Source organism: Athene cunicularia, assembly GCF_003259725.1.
Source record: "Athene cunicularia isolate RWA chromosome 24 unlocalized genomic scaffold, athCun1 chr24_part1, whole genome shotgun sequence".
Classification (NCBI taxonomy): domain Eukaryota; kingdom Metazoa; phylum Chordata; class Aves; order Strigiformes; family Strigidae; genus Athene; species Athene cunicularia.
In genome coordinates this window covers 6,544,803-6,564,072 of record NW_020799132.1, presented here as the reverse complement: position 1 = coordinate 6,564,072, position 19,270 = coordinate 6,544,803, and the positions used below count along the sequence as shown (strand labels likewise).

Sequence of the window (19,270 nt, the reverse complement as noted above, 5' to 3'; positions counted from 1 at the left end):
CGGGGCTGGGGAGCCGAGGGGCAAGGGCAGCAGCGCCGGGACGCGCGGGCAGAGCGGGAGGGGAAAGGAGGGGACAGGAGGCCGTGTCCTCAGCTACCGTGGTTACAAAGCCTACCAAAGGTGCAAGAGATCACTATGAAAAACACACCTACGGGTAAATTTTCCCTAATAAGAAACAGCATCCATTCCCCAACTGTTACAGTTCCCATCTAAAGTAGCCAGGAGATAAAAAGTACGTTGTAGCGACCAGCTGCTCCTCTGATCCCCACATAGTCAGGCTTCCTTTTCGTGATGTCAAAGGGGAGTTTGAGGGAGGAAAAATACGGCAGCACATATGCACCTTGTGGCTTTTAAGGTGCAAGAGTGCATCTGCTCAAGACACTTTGAGTATCTCTCTTCAGTCAGCTATCTTTGCGTTTTGTTCAAGTCTCTTGGCATTTTTTCATCTTCAGAGCAGCTTCTTCACATTCGGCAGGTGTGAAGATTAAGGCAAGTTCCTTGTTCATGGGGCAAGATCCTCCTGCTTTGCTTCAGTGAAGGAAATACACAATTTATGCTAATGTCATCCTCTTTCCTTGCAAGAATTTCAGGTTGAGCAGGGATACCACGCTCACAGCATGAGGCGTCTGTAATTCAGCTTTGTTTTAACATACAAAATTACAAGCTTTCACCATCTGCTTTAGAAGTACCTAAGAAGAAAGATTGTAAGAAAAACAAACCAGATTAATTACTCAGAATTATTGTTGAAAACACAAACAGCAGAGGCAACTCCTGACCTCAGAAATTGAGCGAGTGAAAATTACGCTGAAACATTTCAGCAAAGCCAGCAAATCTGGAAACAGTTTCAGTCTTTCTGTAGCAATTTTAAAACAATAATGCATCAAAAAGCAGATTCAAAACTGGTGAAAGGAAGTGAATTCATTCCTCTATCCACAGAGCAGGCGTGTCACAGAAAGCAGCAACAATGCCTTTCCTACCAATGATTCTCAACACAAGGGTGGAGAATTCTCGTCTACAGTTAAGAGGCAGCTCTGTCTCCACTGCCTGTTCAGTTGGCAGTCTGTCCGAAGGCTCTGCGAGAGCCAAGTGTGACTCTGGTCTCAGTTGTTTCCATCTGCAGCTACCATGGCCATAGAAATGAAATACCTAAGTAAAACTGTCTTGGAAAGTCTGCAGTAATTAGAGAATGTCTGAATGGATACCTGCATTGTATAGACCATTGAAGACCTCTAGTTTTCTAATGAACTGGCTTCCTTTTCTTCTCTAATCTTCAGATTCTCCTTTTCTCTGCTGTTACAATAAAGAAAAAAAAAAAAAGAAAAAAACCCCACAAATCAGCATCAGATATTCTGAGCAGCAGAGTCACCTTCTGAGTTACATCTAACATACATAACATATAAAAAGAAGTTATATGAGAATAAGCGTGCTACATGCATGGCAACCACAGTGTCAGGTTCAGGGAGAAAAGAACAGAGTGATCATCTGCCAACTACCACCACAACAGCTGGATCCTTCTCTGAGTGAGGAGCCACTGCAAAGGGCAAGAGCAAAACGAGGACTCCAAAGCGTGTTCATCCCGCGGCTCTGTTCTGACTGCAAGTAAGCAGCCAATTACTGCTAATTGCGCTGGCAGTTTTGCATTGCAGACGCTTGGTGCAGGGTCCAAGCCAATGATTCAGAATAGCTACAAAGACCCATTTGACAAGCTTTCCCAGAAGCCTTGCTCTCTCTCCTTCTGTCCTTACAGTTCAGCGTCTGCCACCTCGATCCTCTTCGCTTGCACTTTCTTCCGATGGTGTCGACAGATAATCACAACTGTCACCACAATGATCATCAGAACACAAGCAGACCCAATGGCCACTGCCAGGAAATGGATTTCTGAAAAATGCACTGCATGGAGAGAAACAGATAAATGAATAAGAGGGGCACACAGAAGCCTCTTGGTATGAGGCTGGGAACCTGTACCCGTGAACATAACCTTTCCTCAGGCTCCTTTTTCACTTGTATCCATTAACAACCCTCGTGCTTTCTCTTTATAATCCCTTTTCTTCCATGTATTTTCCCAAATGTGGAGGAAGACCTGCCAATGCTTCACACTGGCTAAATTCCCATGACCTCTGGTGGGGTTCTCGGCCTCTCACCTTTCTGCACAACTCTGAGTCGCACTTCACCAATTGTGCCATCAACATCTGGTGGGTTCTTCACCTGGCAGGTGAACGTCCCATTGTCAGTGGGCTGCAAATTCCAGATAACGATGGAAACATCATTACGCTCAATATTCCCATCCCAGGTGACTCGCTCTTTAAACCGTCCAGCAGACAGCTTGTAGGGCTCCTTCAGATAATAAAATACCTACAAGAAAGAGAGGAAGCTGTCATTCCCACATGCTGGACAGTCGGTGTGATAGCAGCAGCGTGTGAAAGTGGAGTGGCACCAGCTGAGGCACGTGGCCTAAGCTGGGGAGGGCTGTGTTGGCCCGGTCGCTCTCAGATGAACTCGGAGGCCATTTCAAAAGACGGTGCCTCGTGCATTTCAGCTGTGCCCGTACCCACACCCGGAATTTCTGCAGTCACTGGGCTTACCCAGTGCTGGACCTTGGGACTGGTTTGTTTGGGCAAGCGTGCATCAGTGAAATAGAGCGTGAAGGTCTCACTCACCGGCTCATGAGAGCTCAGGTCCTCGGGCTGGAAGTTCCAAGTCACTGATAGGTGCTGGCTAATAGGGCTGCTGCTGGAAAAGGTGCATTTTAACCGCAGGTTAGTGCCGTTCACAGCATCCACCTCCCTGGAAGTGTGAACTTCCACGGCTGCCACAGGCCACAGTGCTGCAGGGAAAACAGCAGGGGTTAGAGGTCAAGAAAACTACTGTCTAGGAGTAAGCTCATCACTTCTCCTTATCTGCATTTAGTCTATGCAGGAGCCTGCCTTATCTATCCCTGTCAGTGTTCAAGCCACAGTCACAAGCCGAGAGTTGGAATTACTGAGGGGGCTGGTCCTGGGTATCCAGAATCCAAGAGATCCCTCGTGCTTCACAGATGCTGTCAGTGGATGTGCAAGCTGCACACTGCTGGTTTCAAAGGAGTTTGCATTGATCTGAACTCCCGGTACAGTGCTTGCTTTGTGGTTTTGTGGCTGAGCAGTTAAATGTTTACAGATCTGAGAAAGGACCACTGCAAGGACTTGCCTATAGAGACAACAGACTTTGTCTTGGGGGGGGGAAATGTCTCCCTTCAGCCACGAGCAAACGACATCTAGGAGCTGCAATGCTGTTGTAGATGCAGCCCCTCCTTAAATACACACTTGCTCCTGACTGGCACTCAAGATGCCATATAACTTTTCACGTGCTTGTCCTGGTCACATTTTCACAAGTGACTACACTCTACTGCACTCAATTCCCCAAGCAGATTTCTTCAGAAAAGCAGTCCTGCCCTTTCAAGTAGGACTGCTGAACCTCAATAAACAATCGCTATTGCCCATGCTAGAGCCTTCCTTTATATACATCTTGTGTTATAAGCCTGAGTGTCACGCACACCGTGAGGAAAACTGCTCCTGCTGATACAAGAAGTGTCTGCAACAAGGTTAACAGCCCAGCTAGACAGCTACCGTCAAATATAGTCAGGTTGAGGAACTCCGCAGGAAATCCTCAAGGTAAAACTGTAATCATTTGTTTGCCAAAGAAACATCCTCTGTGAACCAAACCACCACAGCTGCCGCTTTAAAAATAAGTTACACCGCTAACTTGCTGCTACCCTGAGAGAGAGACAATCAGCAAGAGAGCAAGCATGAAGGCACAGAAAGAAGAAAAGTGAAAAATAGGAAACCCGAAGGGTTGCTGGTGAGGATGATGCTCACGCTTGAGCCCCAGTTGTCCTCTGGCTAGCCCTGCCATTCCAGACAGCGTTCAATTGTTCTGGCGGGTTGGTGCTACCAAGACGGTGGTGCTCTTAAATTCTTGCTTTTTTTTTTTCCCTGCAATCACTGTGTTGCTTGCCTGACTGCTTTAGCTCTCCGAGGTAGTGGGTTAGTTTCTGCAAAACGGCAGTGCTGAGCCCAAAATCTTGCTGCTGCTGAAAGGGACAGTCTTCCCTGTTCCTGGTCATGTGCTCCCATTATTTTCCTTTCCTCGCTGGTCAAACTAACCCAGCAGAAAAAGAAAATGTTAATAATTTCCTTTCACTGTAGGAAGATGAGTTAACTCATCCCACTGAGATGCAAGAATAAAAATAAAAAAATAAAAAATCTCATCTGGAGCTGTAAAATACGGCGTTATAACAATCAATACATTTCCTGTATTTGAAAATAATTTATAATCAGAGAATTCCTTGCCATATAATTTATTTTCTCAAATGAGAAAATATTTCAAATGCCAAATCATTGAAGGTGTTCACATTTCAGAAACTTCACGGACAGAAATCACGTTTCTCATCCAAAGTGTCAAATCTTTTAAACTCCTTTAAAAGAACAACTGTGGGAAATAAGTGTAAAATACTTTTTTTTTTCAGGACAGATTACCGAGTGTGGCCATGTGCTGATGTATTGGGAAAGGAGGCCGCGGTGTTCTTGGATTCCAGCTCTATTGATGTAACCCACTGAGGATTCAAGTGAGCTTATTGTCAGCCTGGAATCGTTGCCGTGTGAAGGATCTAAACCCGGAGCCGCTTAACAATCTCCGATTGTCTGGCAACAAAGATAGTGAAAAAACTATCTAGGAGTAAAGTCCAGATTCCTGGCAGGAGAGGAAAAGAAGCGTAACCAGAGCTCAGAATGAGATCAGTGTTCTTCCTCCGCTTGGACACACCTAAACCTGTTTGTCGGAGAAATTCAATCAATCCGTCTGACTTGCAGCAAAGCCCGGACTGAAAGAATCGCAGCAACCGTCCACAACAAGTATCCGAGACTCCTATAAATAAAGTCACTGCCTTAATGAGGACGGTAATTAAGGGATTAGAAGAGGAAAGTCAAGATGGCAACTGAGGGCAGGCAGTGCCCGGTTCCCTTACCTCGGAGCTGGACCCCGAGGAGGAGCACAGCGCCCAGCACGTCGGGGCCCTGCATCGGGAAGGCGGGTCCGTCCGCCGCCGGTTGAGCAGGGCTCGAAAGAGAAATTTGTTTCAGGTTCTCGCTAACCGGGTGAAAGAGGAGTCTCACGAAGCCTTCCCAGCACAGTAGAGCTGATTCTGTCTCGCAGCTTGGCCTGCGAATCAATGCGAGTTCTTCCTGCTTGAGTCAGGGAGCACCGACAGGTAAGGTGGGGCCAGCGCAGCTCAGTGGGTAAACCAGGGAGGTTTTCAAGGTAAGATTAATTTCTTCTGCTTCCCATATTCCTTTGCTCTTTTGTGTTGCAATCATCCCTCCTCCCAGATTCCACTTGAAACCACTCCCCTCTTTGTGGGAGGTAATTTTGCTCCTAAAAGAAACTTTGCCTGAAGGTGTTTATAGATAGCCTGAAGCAAGGAGGGCCATTTGTTTGGCAACACCCTGCAAAAGATCCGAAAAAAAAGCCACGCAGGACAGCCAGTCTGGAAGCTGTGCGGGCACACATCCAGAGGATGGAGACGTCCTAGTGAGACACGGATACCTACGGTACAGTGAAGTGATCACCGTAATGTGACTTGGCTGCAGCCACCCCGCTGAAGAACTGGGGGACTGCATCGGCTGGTGCTTGGAAGGTTCTTGGAAAAGACAAACGGCAGTTACACGGGAGATGAGTCCAGCTTGGCTGTAGTCCAGGCCCAGCTGGGGAAACCCCACGGCGCTTAAGAAGCAGCGCAAAGCTCAGTGCGACACCAAATATTTTCCTGGTGGCACGTTGTGAGAGCATGAAACCGAGTTGTGCGTGTGTGTTGGCAAAACAAGGAAGTTTGCGTTTGGAGACCATAAATCACTTTAACACCAGAATCTGCAGCTGGCTGTGGCTGTGTTTGTGTCTGGTCCTGGTCTAGTTCCAAGAAGTCATCCCAGGTTATAAGCTTTCGTTGTGACTAATGTTAATTTTTCTTGCGGTGCTGCGAAGGCAGGGACGGGGAGGACGCCCGAATCTCTGGGTGTTTTAAAGGGCTCCCGTGAGCTCGGAGCTGAGGAGTGGAGGGAGGGCACGCGGGCTGTGCAGCAGTGTGGGCTCCCGTTGGGAGGGTTTGGATCACCTGGGACACACTGAGAGATGTTAGAACCGGCCAGGACACCGGTTTGGTGGACAGAGGACAGCAGTGGGACTGTCAGGCTTCCTGCTAATGAGCACCTGTGTGGATGTCTCTGCTCCCGTTTGCTGTTGTAACATCCTTGTGGCAATTTCTGAAGAGTGCTGAATTTCTTTTTAACTTCTAAACTCCAAGGTAAAAATCTGGCAAGGTCAAAAAGCACTGAGGCCATCAGTCTCATGGATTCTCCACAGAGCGGCACAGAGAATCTTGTCTCTGCTGTTTGCTCTGTCAGATATCTCTCTTTTCACAGGAATAACTTTGCCCTCTGTTAACCCTTCATCACTGCATCTCCCCACATTTCCCCTCAGTTACTATTCCAAAACATCATCTCCGTTTCTTTCATTGCCACCATCAATATTTACCAGGCTGGGGTTTTTTATTTGTTTGTTTTGCAAACAGGATACTTTTGCCTTCTCCAATTTTATTTCAAGGATTTGTAAGGCAGTGCTCAACACCTGTTTTTCTGCCACCTCCTAAAATTTGTCTTTCTTCAGAGCGGCAACTTCTTATCCTCCGGCAGCCCGCGCAGAGTCCAGCAGGACACGTGTGTTCCTTGCTGTAAGGCCCTTTGGCCGCTCTGACCATGTAGCGACGCTACCGGCTCCCACAGAAGACCACACGTGTGCAACGCACGGGACTGGGGCGAGGGTCTGTTCTGAGCTTTAACTGGAGACTTTTACTAACCTGCAATATCTTGTTTCAAAATAGGTTGACTCTAAAGAGAAGGCCGTGTCCCTGACACCCTCATTAGTAACATAAATGCTCTCATTTTTCATTTTGAAACAGAAATGAGTAAAAGAGAGGTCTGACAGCTAAGGAGAGCACCTCGATAAATGAAATAGGAGCCCGCAAGATTGTGCTTAGCCACGGCACGGGACGGTGGAAGGGGCAAGAAGGCAGGTGCATCCTGCTGTGCTTAGGCACTGCTTGCCCTCGCCCTCGGTGTGTCCGACTGGCACATGCCACTTCTGAAGAGGCAGCAGGAATGAAGAGGTTGTGTCAGGGCGAAATAACAAAAGTAGAGTCCAGATTGCATCATCGGTGACTAAAACCCCCCGGTTTTACAGCATGGAACTCACAGGCTCATTTCTGCTGCTGTACAGTGTCTCCAGGTGTTCTTGTCGTGTTTCTGCTCCCTTTGTTTGTTCCCTCCGAGGTTCAGGTGCTTGCCGTAGTTTGAACTTGAGAAACCCCAGCTTCGAGAAGTTGTGAGAAAGGTCCCGATGGCAAATCTACTCCCGGCTCGGTTCTCTCTCCTGCTGCTCCCGGGGAAGCTACAACAGGTCTGCGAGGCTTGGGCCGGGCCGGGGCAGAGCAGCCACCCCTTGCTGTCAGTGACGCCCCGTGAAGACGTTTGAGCCTCTGCGCTTCCTGGCACGGGCTCACACGTGTTCCGCGTCACACACGTGTCGGACGTGTTTTATCACACGTGTTCCGCGTCTTGGCTGCTCGCAGGTATCGCTGGAAACAGTGAGTCTCCCCAGCATGGCTCAGTTCGTTGACGAACACGATTCTAGGAAAAAATCTTGGGCCTCTTTCTTGTAAGCGACAACGTGAACAGCCAGCGTGTCCTTTCCTCCCTCGCAGGCGGCCTCGCCGATGCCAGTCTGATGTGAGAGAGAAGAGTGAGAGGAGGAGGAAGACGAGGATGAGGCTGGAGCGAGCCTTGCCTCTCCTGGGACTCCTGCTCTGTGGGGGTGAGTTCTGCTGGCCAGGAGCCCCGGGGGGACCCAAAGCGGGGTGCCCAGGGGCTGCAGGGGGGAGGCACAGGGCGGGCGACTGGGTTTGCAGAGTGCCGGCCGCCTCATCCTCTGCGGCTGGCGTGCACGGGGCCCACGGAGCTGTGGCATTCCGGGGGAAGCGTTCCCCTGAGTGCAGGCTGCAGGGACGGAGAAATGGGAATCCCATCCTCTGGAGCTGGAGAAAAGAACCGGAGGTCCCTGGTGAATTTTTGCTCCCGGGCTGAGTCACTAAGACAGCTGGTCTCCAAACTTCAAACAGCAGGGTTGGAGCCTGACGCACTCACCGTTTCCTGCAGCAGTGCGAACTGTAAGGTTCTGTGGGTTTAATTTTATTTTTACGCTTTATTCCCACACTTTCCTTGAACTGTTTTGTGATCGTGGGTGCATAACTTCAGATTCACTGTACTATCACAGGAGTGTTAGCAATTTCCACATTACCAGAGTGTGAACTGACCAGCATTTAGAAATCTGGTTTATGATAAAGTGCAGAGTATCTGTAAAGACTATGAAAAAGCTGATAACTACGAGAGATAAATTTGAAAGGTAATTAAAAGATACTCCAATAAGACCACAGCTACTCTGCCAATGTGCTGCAAATACTATTCTTTGAGAAGATTGAAAACATTTGGTTCAGCAATAGCCTCTTCTTTTTTCAAATTGATCTTATATAAGGAATAAAGCAGCAGATCACGTTCTCTCCAGCCAAGTCCTATCCCTGTGGAATTTCAGATTTACAGTTTTGTTATAAGCAACTCTTACTGTAAAGCATTATCTGGGATGAGACAATAGCACTGAACACATGAATACAGGTAATTCCTTTCTTTACCTATGTTACTTTTTATCGACAAATGTCTGTAAAGCAAATCACAAGTCTGATTCAGACCTCCTAAAAAACTGTTTCTGTAATAGTCCACCTGCAGAGGCTTCAGTGGAGCTACTTGTTTCCTACCAAGAGAGACAAATCACACAGATAAACTGCTTTACAGCGTTAAATCGAGCATCGGGGTCCAACCCTCCAACGAGTACACTGTTGCAGAGGACAGTTTCCTTCTGCAGAAACCAAGCGTGATTCTCCAGCAGTCTTTGGTCCATGATAATAAAGCAATGATAAGTTGGGCGTACAGCTTGCAACAACCTTTTTTTCTAAACTGGGTCAGAAAATTGTTCGATTTCCATTCTGCATTAGTCCGTGTTAAAAATGGCTTCCAGGGGCAAAGACTTCATTTCAAAGCAACATCCTGTCTCAGCTAACAGAACGCTTCTAAAGCCTTTGGCACAAACACAGGAGTATAAACGTCTCTCTCAAGCAGCCGAGTTCAGAAGGGACATCCTTGAAGTAGGAAAGGCGTCTGGTAGCAGCAGCTAAATTACTTAACACTTACTTTTCTTTCTTTTGCAGTTGGAACCGCAGCTCAGCAGGGTAAGTGTATTTTACCAGCCTTCTTAACTATTTAGTATGATAAAAAGAGCAACTATGCCTCACAAGTGAGGACTAAAGGTCAAACAGAAATATGTGAATTTTGCAAATGTTGCAGGAGAGGAAAAATTCCCTGTTCATTAACTGTTACTGATCTCACTGATTGGAAAATCTAGATGTCATAAATTGTCCCTGGTTAGCGCTAGCAATCCCCAAGCAGAGTTGGGTATTTCCCATCAGCAACAAGCCGTAAGGTAATAGCAGGCTGAATTGCTAACATTTATTATTCTCCCCTTTGCAGATGATATCGAAGCACAGAAGGGTAAGTGTATTTTACTAGCGCTCTTAACTATTTAGCAGGATATAAAGACTGCAGATGCCTCACAGGTGAGGACTAAAAGGCAAATAGAAGTGTTTGAGTTCAAGTGGTATTTTAGAAGGAAAAAATTTCCTGTTTATTAGTTGCAGCTGTCATCACCAATCAGAAAAATCAGCTAGGAGTTGCCCCTAATTAGTGTTAGCTGGCCGTTTGCAGAGACCAGCAAGCAGAGGGATAAGCAGAACGGTGAAGGGCAGGTGGGCAGGCTCTCTGACACGGAGTCCAACACTGTGATGGTGGTGTGATACTGGTTAGCGTTGCAAAGTATCAGCGTAAAAAAACCTAAAGGAAAACATGCGGGCAGAAGACACATACACAGGGAGTTTACACCACGAAGTGAAAGGTTTGGCAGAGCCAAACTGTCATGGTGGGACCCGGCCAGGCAGGGAAGGCGCCTCAGGAGCTGTTTGTAACGCTGGTTCCCCCTTTCCTCGGCCCATCTTCCCATGAAGAATTCCTGGTGGAGATTTCCGGAACCACGGTGACAATCACATGTCCCTTGACCGAAGGCAACATATTGTGGGAGTTCAGAGGTGATAAACTCACCAGTGACGAGAGGAAGTATGTTATAGAGAATCACGACAGCTCTCCTGCCGTCGTGAGCTGTTCGTCAGGTGGTCAGAAGTACGCAATGCACCTGCATGCCAGAGGTGAGCGAAAACGCACTCCATCTGCGGGCTAGAGGTAAGGGCTGCACACCCCAGTGACAGACGTTAGGAGCTGAGACCTGATTTTTAGCGCTGCTGGGCTGAGTGAACGTGGGTCTGCCGAGGCCCTTCCTGCTTTGCGTGGGCAGAAAAAGCATCCAAGAGCGCACGTTTGGCAAAAGGAATCTCCCTGCGCTCTATGCCTTTCCCTTCCGCTGTCCCCAAGCTGGTGGCATGTCAGTGGTTCCCACGTGTACAGTGCACGATCTTTTTTTATGCCACTTCGGCCATGATACAGGGCAAGAGGGATGTCTCCCAGAGGCACTTCTTGCCTTGCGGAGTGGAAACCTCCCACCTGGAGCACACCGCCTGGTTTCTGAAACCCATCGAGGAGGAGGAGTTGAGCCCCACCCTGACAGAGTGATTTAAGTCTCTGAGCCATTTGAAATTTGGGCAGCTGCTCTGCATTAAGGACTTAAGACTCCAGCGTAGGTGGTGGGGGGGCAATGATCTAGGAGACGTTTTGCACCCTCAGGCTCATGCCGTGCAGACAACAGAGGGTAGTGAGGGAGGTTACACACGGGCCAGCCCCCTGGCCGCGTCTGTTTGCAGACCCAGACGGCAGGGCGGACAGAATGGCCTCTGCTCTCCCCTTCCCTTTTGGCTGCTCCTTCCTCCTTCCCACCCAGCAGTGCATCTTTTCTGCTGGCGCTGCCAGGGGGGTGAGGTGGCCTTTCCTTGCTGGAAAGGAGGGCTGCCTGTCTCCGAGCGCCTTCGTCTCTCCTCCTGGCAGTGTGTGCGAACTGTGAGGAGCTGGATGCCTTGGCAGTGACGGGGATCATCACCGCGGATCTCCTCATCACCTTCGGGGTGCTGATTCTGGTCTATTACTTCAGCAAAGACAGGAAGGGGAGAGCGAGCGCTAGTGCTGGCAGTCGGCCACGAGGTAAGAGCCGTTTCAGGCGTCTCTGCTCTCCACGATGTCTGCTAAGCGCTAAATGAAGCACCTTCCCCTGTCGAGCACCCTCTCTTCCCCCTAGATCTCCCAGATCTTGCCAAACAACACTCCCGCTTGCTGCTTCTGTGGCTCTGGGCTGCCTTCTTATATGCCCTGTGGTGTCCCAGGCTTCCTGCCCATAGGGCCGCAGCGCTGGGTCTGTGCCGCAGCAAAGCCCGTGTGGTGGATGCTCCCCTTGGCAAGTGTAGCTGCAAACCCAGCCCGGCCCCGGCCCACTCAGCTGCAGTCTCAGGCAATAAAAGACCAAGAATTAGGCCCACGCATGGACCATGTGATTAGAAATCGCGGTGTTATTAAAACTATAAATTTTAATTTCTGGCTTCTGCGGTCACGGTTTGGTGACCCAGTCGGTCCAGCAGTGGGGCTCCTGGGTTAAAAATGTGAAAGTCCCTCGTGCTGTGTTGTGTGAATTATCACCAAGGATGACCTCTCTTTGCCGCTGTTGCAGGTCAGAAGATGCAGCGTCCTCCCCCTGTTCCAAACCCCGACTATGAGGTATGGAGTACCTGCATTTTTTCCATCTCTTGTTGCTGGCTGGGGAGGGATGGCCAGAGCTGGGAATCTGTAGCATTTATCCAAATTGCTCCTTTGGGGAAGTGTCCAGTCAATCTCCAAGCTTTCCCAGGAGCAGAGGAAAAAGGTGGTGCGGGTGGAGCCCCTTCTGGTGCTGCCACAGGGAGTGGGGAGCAGAACTGCAGCTTCCTGAGCCCTGTGCATCTGCCAGCACAGCGCTGCGCCTGCTCTCTCTGTGGTGGTTTTCCCCACATCACGTGGGGACTGGCACCCTGGCGGGGTTTGAGGGTGCGCTAATAAGGATTCCCGAGATAACATCCCTGCTGTTCCCACAGCCCATCCGGAAAGGCCAGCGGGAAGTGTATGCGGGGCTGGAGACCAGGGGCTTCTGAACTCCCCACGGCCGGCGGGCTGGAACACGGCAGCGGAGGGGCCGAGCGCTCGTGCCCAGCTCGGTGCGGGTTCTCTGCAGGGCTGCCGAGGCCCAGGCCTTTTGGGGTGACCCAGGCGCCTACAGAGGACAGGCACCCCGCTTCCACCCGCTGTCCCACCCTGATGTGTTCCTTCAGCCTCCGATTTGACATTAGGGAAAAGAAACAAACGAGCACTTGGCAAGAGCCGTTTTCCTTCTCATTAAAGGACTCTGCAGCCTCACCCATGGGCCTCCTGTTCCCTCGCACTTCTCTGCTCCACTTGCACGCTCTGGTTTTCCCTCCCATTTAATTTCAGCCCTGAGTGGTTCCACGTGCTCTCTGCGCCTCCTTGGGTAGTTAGTGGGCAAAGAGTGGGCTCTTCTCGGCGTTACTGGCCTCTGACCTTGTCCTGCTCTCGTGGCCTCTTCATTTTGCTGCCCAGGATCGGGGGTGGTCAGCCTATCAAAAATAAAAATGGTACATTTTCATAAAAAAGCTACTGCTTTAAATTAAAATACTTCAGTCACAAAGAAGAGTTTTCCTTTAAAAGAATGAGAAGCACTTCTACCAGCGCATGCAGCCCGACCTGGCCATCTCCAGCCCGTCTGCGGGAAGTGAGTGGGGCTGCTACCGCGGCGCATGCAGCGACCTTTGTGTTTCAGACCTTGGGCAGAACATCCTAACAGGGACACGTGAGGGTTTGGCACCTTCCCAAGCCATCGGAAAGCCTTCTCTTAGGAAATTTAAGTGCTTGGCTTAAATCTTTATTGCTATTAAATATGGGGCTCTTAGATATTTCAGCTACGGTTTGAACCCCCACTTAGCAATGAGTATCAGCTTCACAGTCTGCGACAACACAACAGGGATTTTCACGTTTCCCAGCCTGGGACCGAGAGCCTTTGGCTCAGCCCCAGGACTAGCACTCTGCTCTGCCACAGCTTGTTTGCTGGAATTGAAGTTAATCCATTGGGGCCACAGAGATAAAGCCCAGGATCTACAAAATCCAAGAGAGCATCAAGCCCTTTTGCTAGGCTGTCCTCATCTTGGAGACATCCCTCTGTGCTGGTATGCTGCAGCGCAGTCTAGGATGGACACATTTCGTCGGGTCTGTTGTACCCTAAGGCCTGTACAAGCACATTTGCTGCTGGAGTTTCATTTTCCAGAGGTATCGCTCTTAGAGATTCTTACGATTTGTCCTTTGCTGCTGCCCTTTCTCTCCTCATTTCAGCTCTGTAACTTGAGTTCTGCCAAAGGTGATGGGCTGCTTTGCCACTGGTGAAGATCTATTCTAACTTTTTTATATACATTTAAAAATTGTAATATATTAATAAAATGGGAACAGCACCCCCAGGTATGCATTGGAAAATATTTCTCCCCTTGTTTTTGTCTCTGTTAGAGAAAACCAGTTTTTGTTAAGGGGGGTTCCCAGGTCAGGACTAGTCCGAGACAGTGAGAGCTCCCGTGGGCCTGTGTTGACTCGCCTCGCAGCAGCCTGGGAGGGGTTTGGGAGACTCTGCCAGGCCTGGGGGACAACTCCACGTACAGAAATACATCGCTGTGCCTAGGAGTATTTCGGGGGGGCCCGAGAGCAGGGCAGGGGTCGGCAGGAGCTGGGCAGTGGGGCTGGGGCTGCTGTCTGGGGCCAAGCGGAACAGCTGGGGTGCCGTGCACTCAACACAAGGATTTGAAATCTGCCTGACGTTAAAGGCTGTGGTTTCCAAAGCAGCAGCAACGGGACAGGTCATAACTTAAGAAAGGCCCAAAAGATGCTGTGATGCCTGGGAACATTTCTGCTCTAACACTGGCTGAGCAAGCCACATTTCTGTTGCTCTTCAGAGCAGCAGTTCTGAAGAAAGGAAACAGCAGCAGTGATGGGGGCTGGGGGTGGCTCAGCCCTCGAGTTTCAGCGTGGGGAGATGAACACCCAGCGAGTTTTGTGCTCCAGGTTGCTGTGCTTACCCTGCAGGATGTGGTTTTAAAGGCAGCACAGCTGGGTTTACCGTACGAGGCGTTAAACATGTAGGAGGGAGATTGCAAGATACAAAGAGCACTAACCCCTGGCAGCTCTAAAAAGACTCCGGGCCACGCTCTCAGCTTCTGCAAAACATCACTGCTCCGGGGATGCCGGCTCAGGCCAGCCGTACAGCCTGCTGCCGCGAACGGGGTGTGAGAAACTCCCACCAGTCTGCGTGTACAAGGTCTACAGTTTGCTTCAACCTACACCCCGATGCTTCTGCCACCACTTACGGGGCTGCGTTTGCCCCAACCAGTGCTCTCCCCCGCTGTCCTCAGTGCAGTGAGATCCGTGTCCGTCCAGGGGGACAACCCCTCTCTGCTCCGTGCTTACCTGCGCTGTAGAAACCTTTGTCCTCCCGAGGGTGAGATGCTGAGGAGCCTCTCACAAATAAACCAGATGGCAATGCTGCCCATGCTGTGCCTTCCATGTGCAGAGCACACCCGCCCAACTCTGCTCCGGGCTTCTCCTGCTCTCGGGGTGTGGTTGCCCACTTCGGCTCCCTGCTTCGAGAGCTGATGGTGATCAAAGTGCTCTGATCTGGGCAGGCTGCTGGTCGCTTTTTTACAAGGTCCTACCCGGATCGCTTTGCAGGTATTGGCATATTCTACCTGCAACAGCCATAGCAGGCTCACCCCTCACTGGAACAGGTTAGGACAGCAGAACCACTACGGTATTATTTTCCTCCTGTGAAGAGCAAAATGTCACGTAAAGAGCTGACACGCTAGGAAAGCAGGTCCCTTTCTTGTTCACCATCCGTAAGGCCGATCACACCCTGATTCCTGTAAGGGCACGTGGGGTGCACCCACAGCTCTGCACAGCCTCTGGGTTGTTTGCTGGGTCAAACGTGTCACAGAGTTGAGGGCAGTTTTTACTGAGTGTTAACTCTTTTGGTGCTTACTTTATAGCAGAGTCACAAGGCAATTCACAGCCTGGTGCTCTCCAAAGCTGCCACCCAGATTCTTAGAAAAGCAGGAAAAAACAACCTACAGTTGTGGGCAACTGGCACATGACAGGTGACCTGGTTTCTAACTGTGAGCTGATGCTGTCTGTTATCTGCCTCCCGTTTTGGCCAGTCAGACCTCGTTACCTGTTTCTGCTCAGAGCTGGGGACCTTGCCCGGAGGAGCTGGGTTGGTGTGGGGAGACCAAGGACTGCTCGGTGTCTGGGAAGGTGGTCGAGCTGGAAAACGGTCTGAAAGTTAGCTCGACTGTGCCCTGTCCTCAGCACGTGGGATGGCTAGTGAGCCTGAAAGAGGGGCTGCCAACGCCTGGTCACGAAGGCGAGTCACTCTCCAGTGGGCTGCAGAGGCAGAGGGCGCGGGAGCCTCCCAAGAACGTCGGAGGTGCGGGGTGCCGGCTGCCTCCGGCCTTTGCTGCCTCACCACTGCCACATGCTTTGCACAGTCTCGGCTGCAGTTTTTGTCGTCTCCCACGTTCCCATCTCCTCTTTGGGCCCAGCCCCCAGGAGCTCTTCTGGGGCGCCAGCACAGCTCGCTGCTTTGCTCCCTGAAGTGCTGAGGCAACCTGCAGGCCGGCTGGGTGCCAGGGTCCTGGCAAGCCTCTGCACTTTGGAGACTGCGATTAGATGCCAGGCCCTGCACGTGCAGAGGAAATGTCCTCCTGGCCTCCTTCCTGCCAGCCCCCCAGCTCTGTCCAGGGGACCAAGGCACGTGGGCATTTTGCAGAGGTGACACAGGCCCTGCCGAGTGTCGCTGGGCTCCTGGTGTCCCCGCTGCCCGTTTGGAAGGGGAGTTCAACCAGACAAAGGCTCTGCCAGCGTCAGGGGTGGCAGCCCCCTCCCTGCACAAGGTCCCCCATCCTCACCTTCAGCAATGGACCCCCACGTCCTTTAGGTCCTGGCACACAGAGGTGGCACGGACGTGGGCGCCTGCCTGCGCTGGCAGCGCAGTGTCCTGGCGGGACAGGCAGGAGCCTCACGGCTCTGCGGGCACCCAGGCAGGTTGCACCCGGCGACTGCGAGGCTCCCCGGGCCTCAGCACAACCCATGGAGCAGCGAGGCTGTGGGATCGGCTCGTCTTTAATGAGGAATACAAAAGTGCAAGAGGTCGTGGCAAGAGCAGAGCGCTACAAGCAGCCCACCCTGGCAAGGAGCTGGAGGGCTTTCTCGGCAAAAACCCGCGTGTCTTCTGCCAGCAGTGAGCTCAGGAAGGCAGTGCCAGGGCAGGGAACCGGGGCGCCTGGGCACTGGCGGTGGCTTTGCTGTAAAATCCCTCCCGGTGCGAAGGAGTCACATGCCCCAGCATCTTCCCACTTCACTTGCGGGCCTTGGCAGGGGTCAGCCGGCTGTACTGTCCATCCTCCCGCTCACCAAGGGGCTAAGAGGAAAAAAAAAACCGTGAGATGAGCTACAGCTGTGTCTGTCCAGCCCCGGGAGGGAGGGTGCAGGAGAAGCTGGCCCAGCCCTCTCCTTGCCAAGTTTTTGGCAAGCTTTCCCTCCCTGCCCCCAGAGCCTGACAACCCCAAAGAGGCAGGAGGGGCTGTGAATGCCCCCGCAGGGAGTGATCCCCAGCGCAGCTCAGTGCTTTGAGGCACCGAGCAGCCCCCAGCAGCCCCCCAGCACACACACACACTCACCTGGTAGAGCTGCTCGTTGGCAATCAGGTTCTGCCTGTCAGAAGCTAAATGAAAAAAGAAGGTGGTCAGGGATCAGGGGAGTTGTAGGCAGGGTGGTGAACATTTGCAAACAAACCCAAGCAGCCGGCTGGTTTCATCCCTCTGCTTTTACTTCCTCAGGGAGGTTTGGTGGAAACCCCCCCGCGAGGCCTCAGATGTCCCCGTGCCACCAGCTGCTGTCCCTGGGATGATGTTTTGGTTGGCCTTGTGCCTTCGCTGGCTTCTCCGGGGAAGCTGAGCTAGGGGCAGGACGGGGACACACAGCGCCCACATGGATCCCTACCCCAGACACGCTGTGTGCTGGCTGCCTGCGGTGACCGGGCTCTGCAGGCAGCGATGGAAAGTCCCTGGGTGCACACAGCTCCTACAGATTCCCAGGTACTTCCCGTCCCCGCCCGCGGGCAGCCAGCTCTCCCCTCACCTCGTGACATGCGGCCCTTGTCCTGGCCAGTGATGCAATACACAGCAACCGCCAGGAAGACGGTGGCGACAACATCTGCAATCACGATCCCTGAGATGGTGGGAGCGTCCACTTCGATGCAGTTCTGGCACACTGGAAGCCCAAAAGGACACAGACACTGAGAGCAGGGCCATGACCAGGACCCTGCCCCATGGCCGCCTTCTCCAGGCGCTCAGACAGCTCTCCCAGCCCAGGCAGGCTCCAGTCCCAGGGCCAGAGAAACCAGGGATTAAGTCTGGCTTGCTGCGTGACCCAAGGTGGGGGCACGAGCTGCCACGTGTCCCCGGTGCTCAGGGCAGGCCACAGCAGGGCCAGCGAGTGGCCAGCAATGCGGCAGTGTGAGTGCCAGGTTATGGCACTAAATGAGCCTGGGGAGCTCTCACGGGGACACCAGATGCCGGGGAACGTGCAGCTCGGCTGCTCCCGAGGACAACCCAGCCCTGGGGCTGCCACGACTTTGCAAATCGGTGGAATCACCCTCAAACCCTGGGAAATCAGTAGTTCCCTCAAAAATTTGCTTCGGTGAAAACTCTGAGCAGTTCCAGCTCTAGAAACCAGTTTTGCAACACTTACTTCGATAGTACACCTGGAAAGCGGGGCTTTCCTTTCCACGTTCTGGTCTACACGTGTAGATGCCTCTGGGATCATCGTAAACTGCACCTAAGTCCAGCTGTGTTGTGTTTCCTACCATATTCCCATCTCTCAGCCACGTGACTTGACCTTGGTTGTCTGTTCCACACTGCAGGAACACCTTCCCACTGGCTTCTTTCACAACTATGTTCTGTCCTGTAAGAAAAAAACAGAGCAGAGAGCTTCACGGCTGAGTTCTCAACCCTCACGGTGGTGCAGAACTCGGAGATCTCACTTGTAGAGATGGTTAGTGGAGGCAGCGTCCCCTGAGCAGCAGGAGGGACAAAAAGCTCCGGGAAACACAGACTATCCAGAGGACAAGTAGTCTAGTGTTTGACTGGTGGTTACATCAACGCAGCTCTAGGTAGTCTAGAGACCCAACTTCCCTTAGAGTGAGAACTAACTGGAATCAGGCGTCTGCCTGGGCTCCGTTCAGACCGTACGTGCGTGCCCCTCGTCCTGCACAGCGATCGCAGATACTGAAGTGCAACTGCAGCCAGAGACGTTTCAACAGAAAGCGAAATGCTTCCAACAGCGGGGACAGGAGCTGAGCCCAAAAAGGGGGAGGGCAAAAACCCATTTGGGTTTTTACCCAACAGTAAAAAACATTTTCAGTGAAAAGCAGCAAAAAAACCACACAGAATCGCTTCCTTGGCCCGAAGGCATCACCTTCAGAGCCTGCACGTGGAGAGTAAATTCCCTGTCTCGTTTGCTGAGTGCTGGGGCAGAGTCTGGAACAGAGCCCCTGCTGCCTGCGTGTCTGTGCCGGGCACAAAGCCCGTGGCTGCTTTGGCCTAACGCCACGGTGCTGCCAAGGCCAAGTTCAGAAGCTCTGTCACTGCAGGCGGGTCTGAGCCCTCACCCAGGCGCGGAGCATCGCGCGCAGCTCCGGGTCACGGCAACGGTCCGGGGCAGCGGAGCCGTCAGCGCGATCCCGTCCTGGGGAACCGCAGCTCGGACTCGCTCCCTCCTCCCCATCACCATCTGTGAACCTCACGTCGAGGTGATGGAAACCCCAGAGAGCCGCAGGGTCCCGCTTCCCAGGCGGCCTCCCACCGGCGCAGGGGTGCCCGCTCGCCCAGGACTTACCTCGGACGGCCCAGCTGGCCAGGGCCAGGCCGGCGAGGAGCGCCCAGGGCCGCGGGGCCCTTCCCGGCCACATGGCGCAAAGCGGCAGCGGCCCTTTGCCGCGCTCGGAGGGG

The 19,270-nt window shown here is 52.1% G+C and overlaps 4 protein-coding genes across 6 annotated transcripts in view; 1 reads left to right on the top strand and 3 right to left on the bottom strand.

Annotated features, from left to right (window-relative positions):
- Positions 1 to 506, bottom strand: part of MPZL3 (myelin protein zero like 3) — a 6,702-nt gene extending 6,196 nt beyond the window's left edge. The window contains exon 1 of the mRNA XM_026863598.1: positions 467 to 506. Within this exon, the coding sequence (XP_026719399.1) occupies positions 467 to 506 (40 nt within the window). The remainder of the gene's footprint in view (positions 1 to 466) is intronic.
- Positions 7 to 5,331, bottom strand: LOC113488552 (myelin protein zero-like protein 2). Its single transcript, XM_026863801.1, has 6 exons — positions 5,000 to 5,331; positions 2,658 to 2,824; positions 2,142 to 2,352; positions 1,746 to 1,890; positions 1,203 to 1,290; positions 7 to 689 (listed from the first exon to the last, which is right to left on the bottom strand). Exons 1-5 carry the CDS (start codon positions 5,052 to 5,054, stop codon positions 1,230 to 1,232), a joined length of 639 nt encoding a protein of 212 aa, XP_026719602.1. The 5' UTR covers positions 5,055 to 5,331; the 3' UTR covers positions 7 to 689; positions 1,203 to 1,229.
- CD3E (CD3e molecule) lies at positions 5,180 to 13,684 on the top strand. Of its 3 annotated transcripts, none has more exons than XM_026863802.1 (8): positions 5,180 to 5,292; positions 7,787 to 7,896; positions 9,341 to 9,361; positions 9,660 to 9,680; positions 10,190 to 10,387; positions 11,178 to 11,330; positions 11,851 to 11,897; positions 12,251 to 13,684. In XM_026863802.1, exons 2-8 carry the CDS (start codon positions 7,848 to 7,850, stop codon positions 12,305 to 12,307), a joined length of 546 nt encoding a protein of 181 aa, XP_026719603.1. In that variant the 5' UTR covers positions 5,180 to 5,292; positions 7,787 to 7,847; the 3' UTR covers positions 12,308 to 13,684. The 3 variants fall into 3 exon arrangements, with proteins under 3 accessions (XP_026719603.1, XP_026719606.1, XP_026719607.1); XM_026863805.1 differs by lacking the exon at positions 5,180 to 5,292 and adding an exon at positions 7,624 to 7,654; XM_026863806.1 differs by lacking the exon at positions 5,180 to 5,292 and adding an exon at positions 7,624 to 7,669.
- A 2,688-nt stretch (positions 13,685 to 16,372) lies between these two features.
- LOC113488514 (T-cell surface glycoprotein CD3 gamma chain-like) lies at positions 16,373 to 19,264 on the bottom strand. Its single transcript, XM_026863728.1, has 5 exons — positions 19,158 to 19,264; positions 18,012 to 18,224; positions 17,400 to 17,531; positions 16,940 to 16,983; positions 16,373 to 16,680 (listed from the first exon to the last, which is right to left on the bottom strand). Exons 1-5 carry the CDS (start codon positions 19,228 to 19,230, stop codon positions 16,618 to 16,620), a joined length of 525 nt encoding a protein of 174 aa, XP_026719529.1. The 5' UTR covers positions 19,231 to 19,264; the 3' UTR covers positions 16,373 to 16,617.
- Between the last annotated feature and the right edge of the window lie 6 nt (positions 19,265 to 19,270).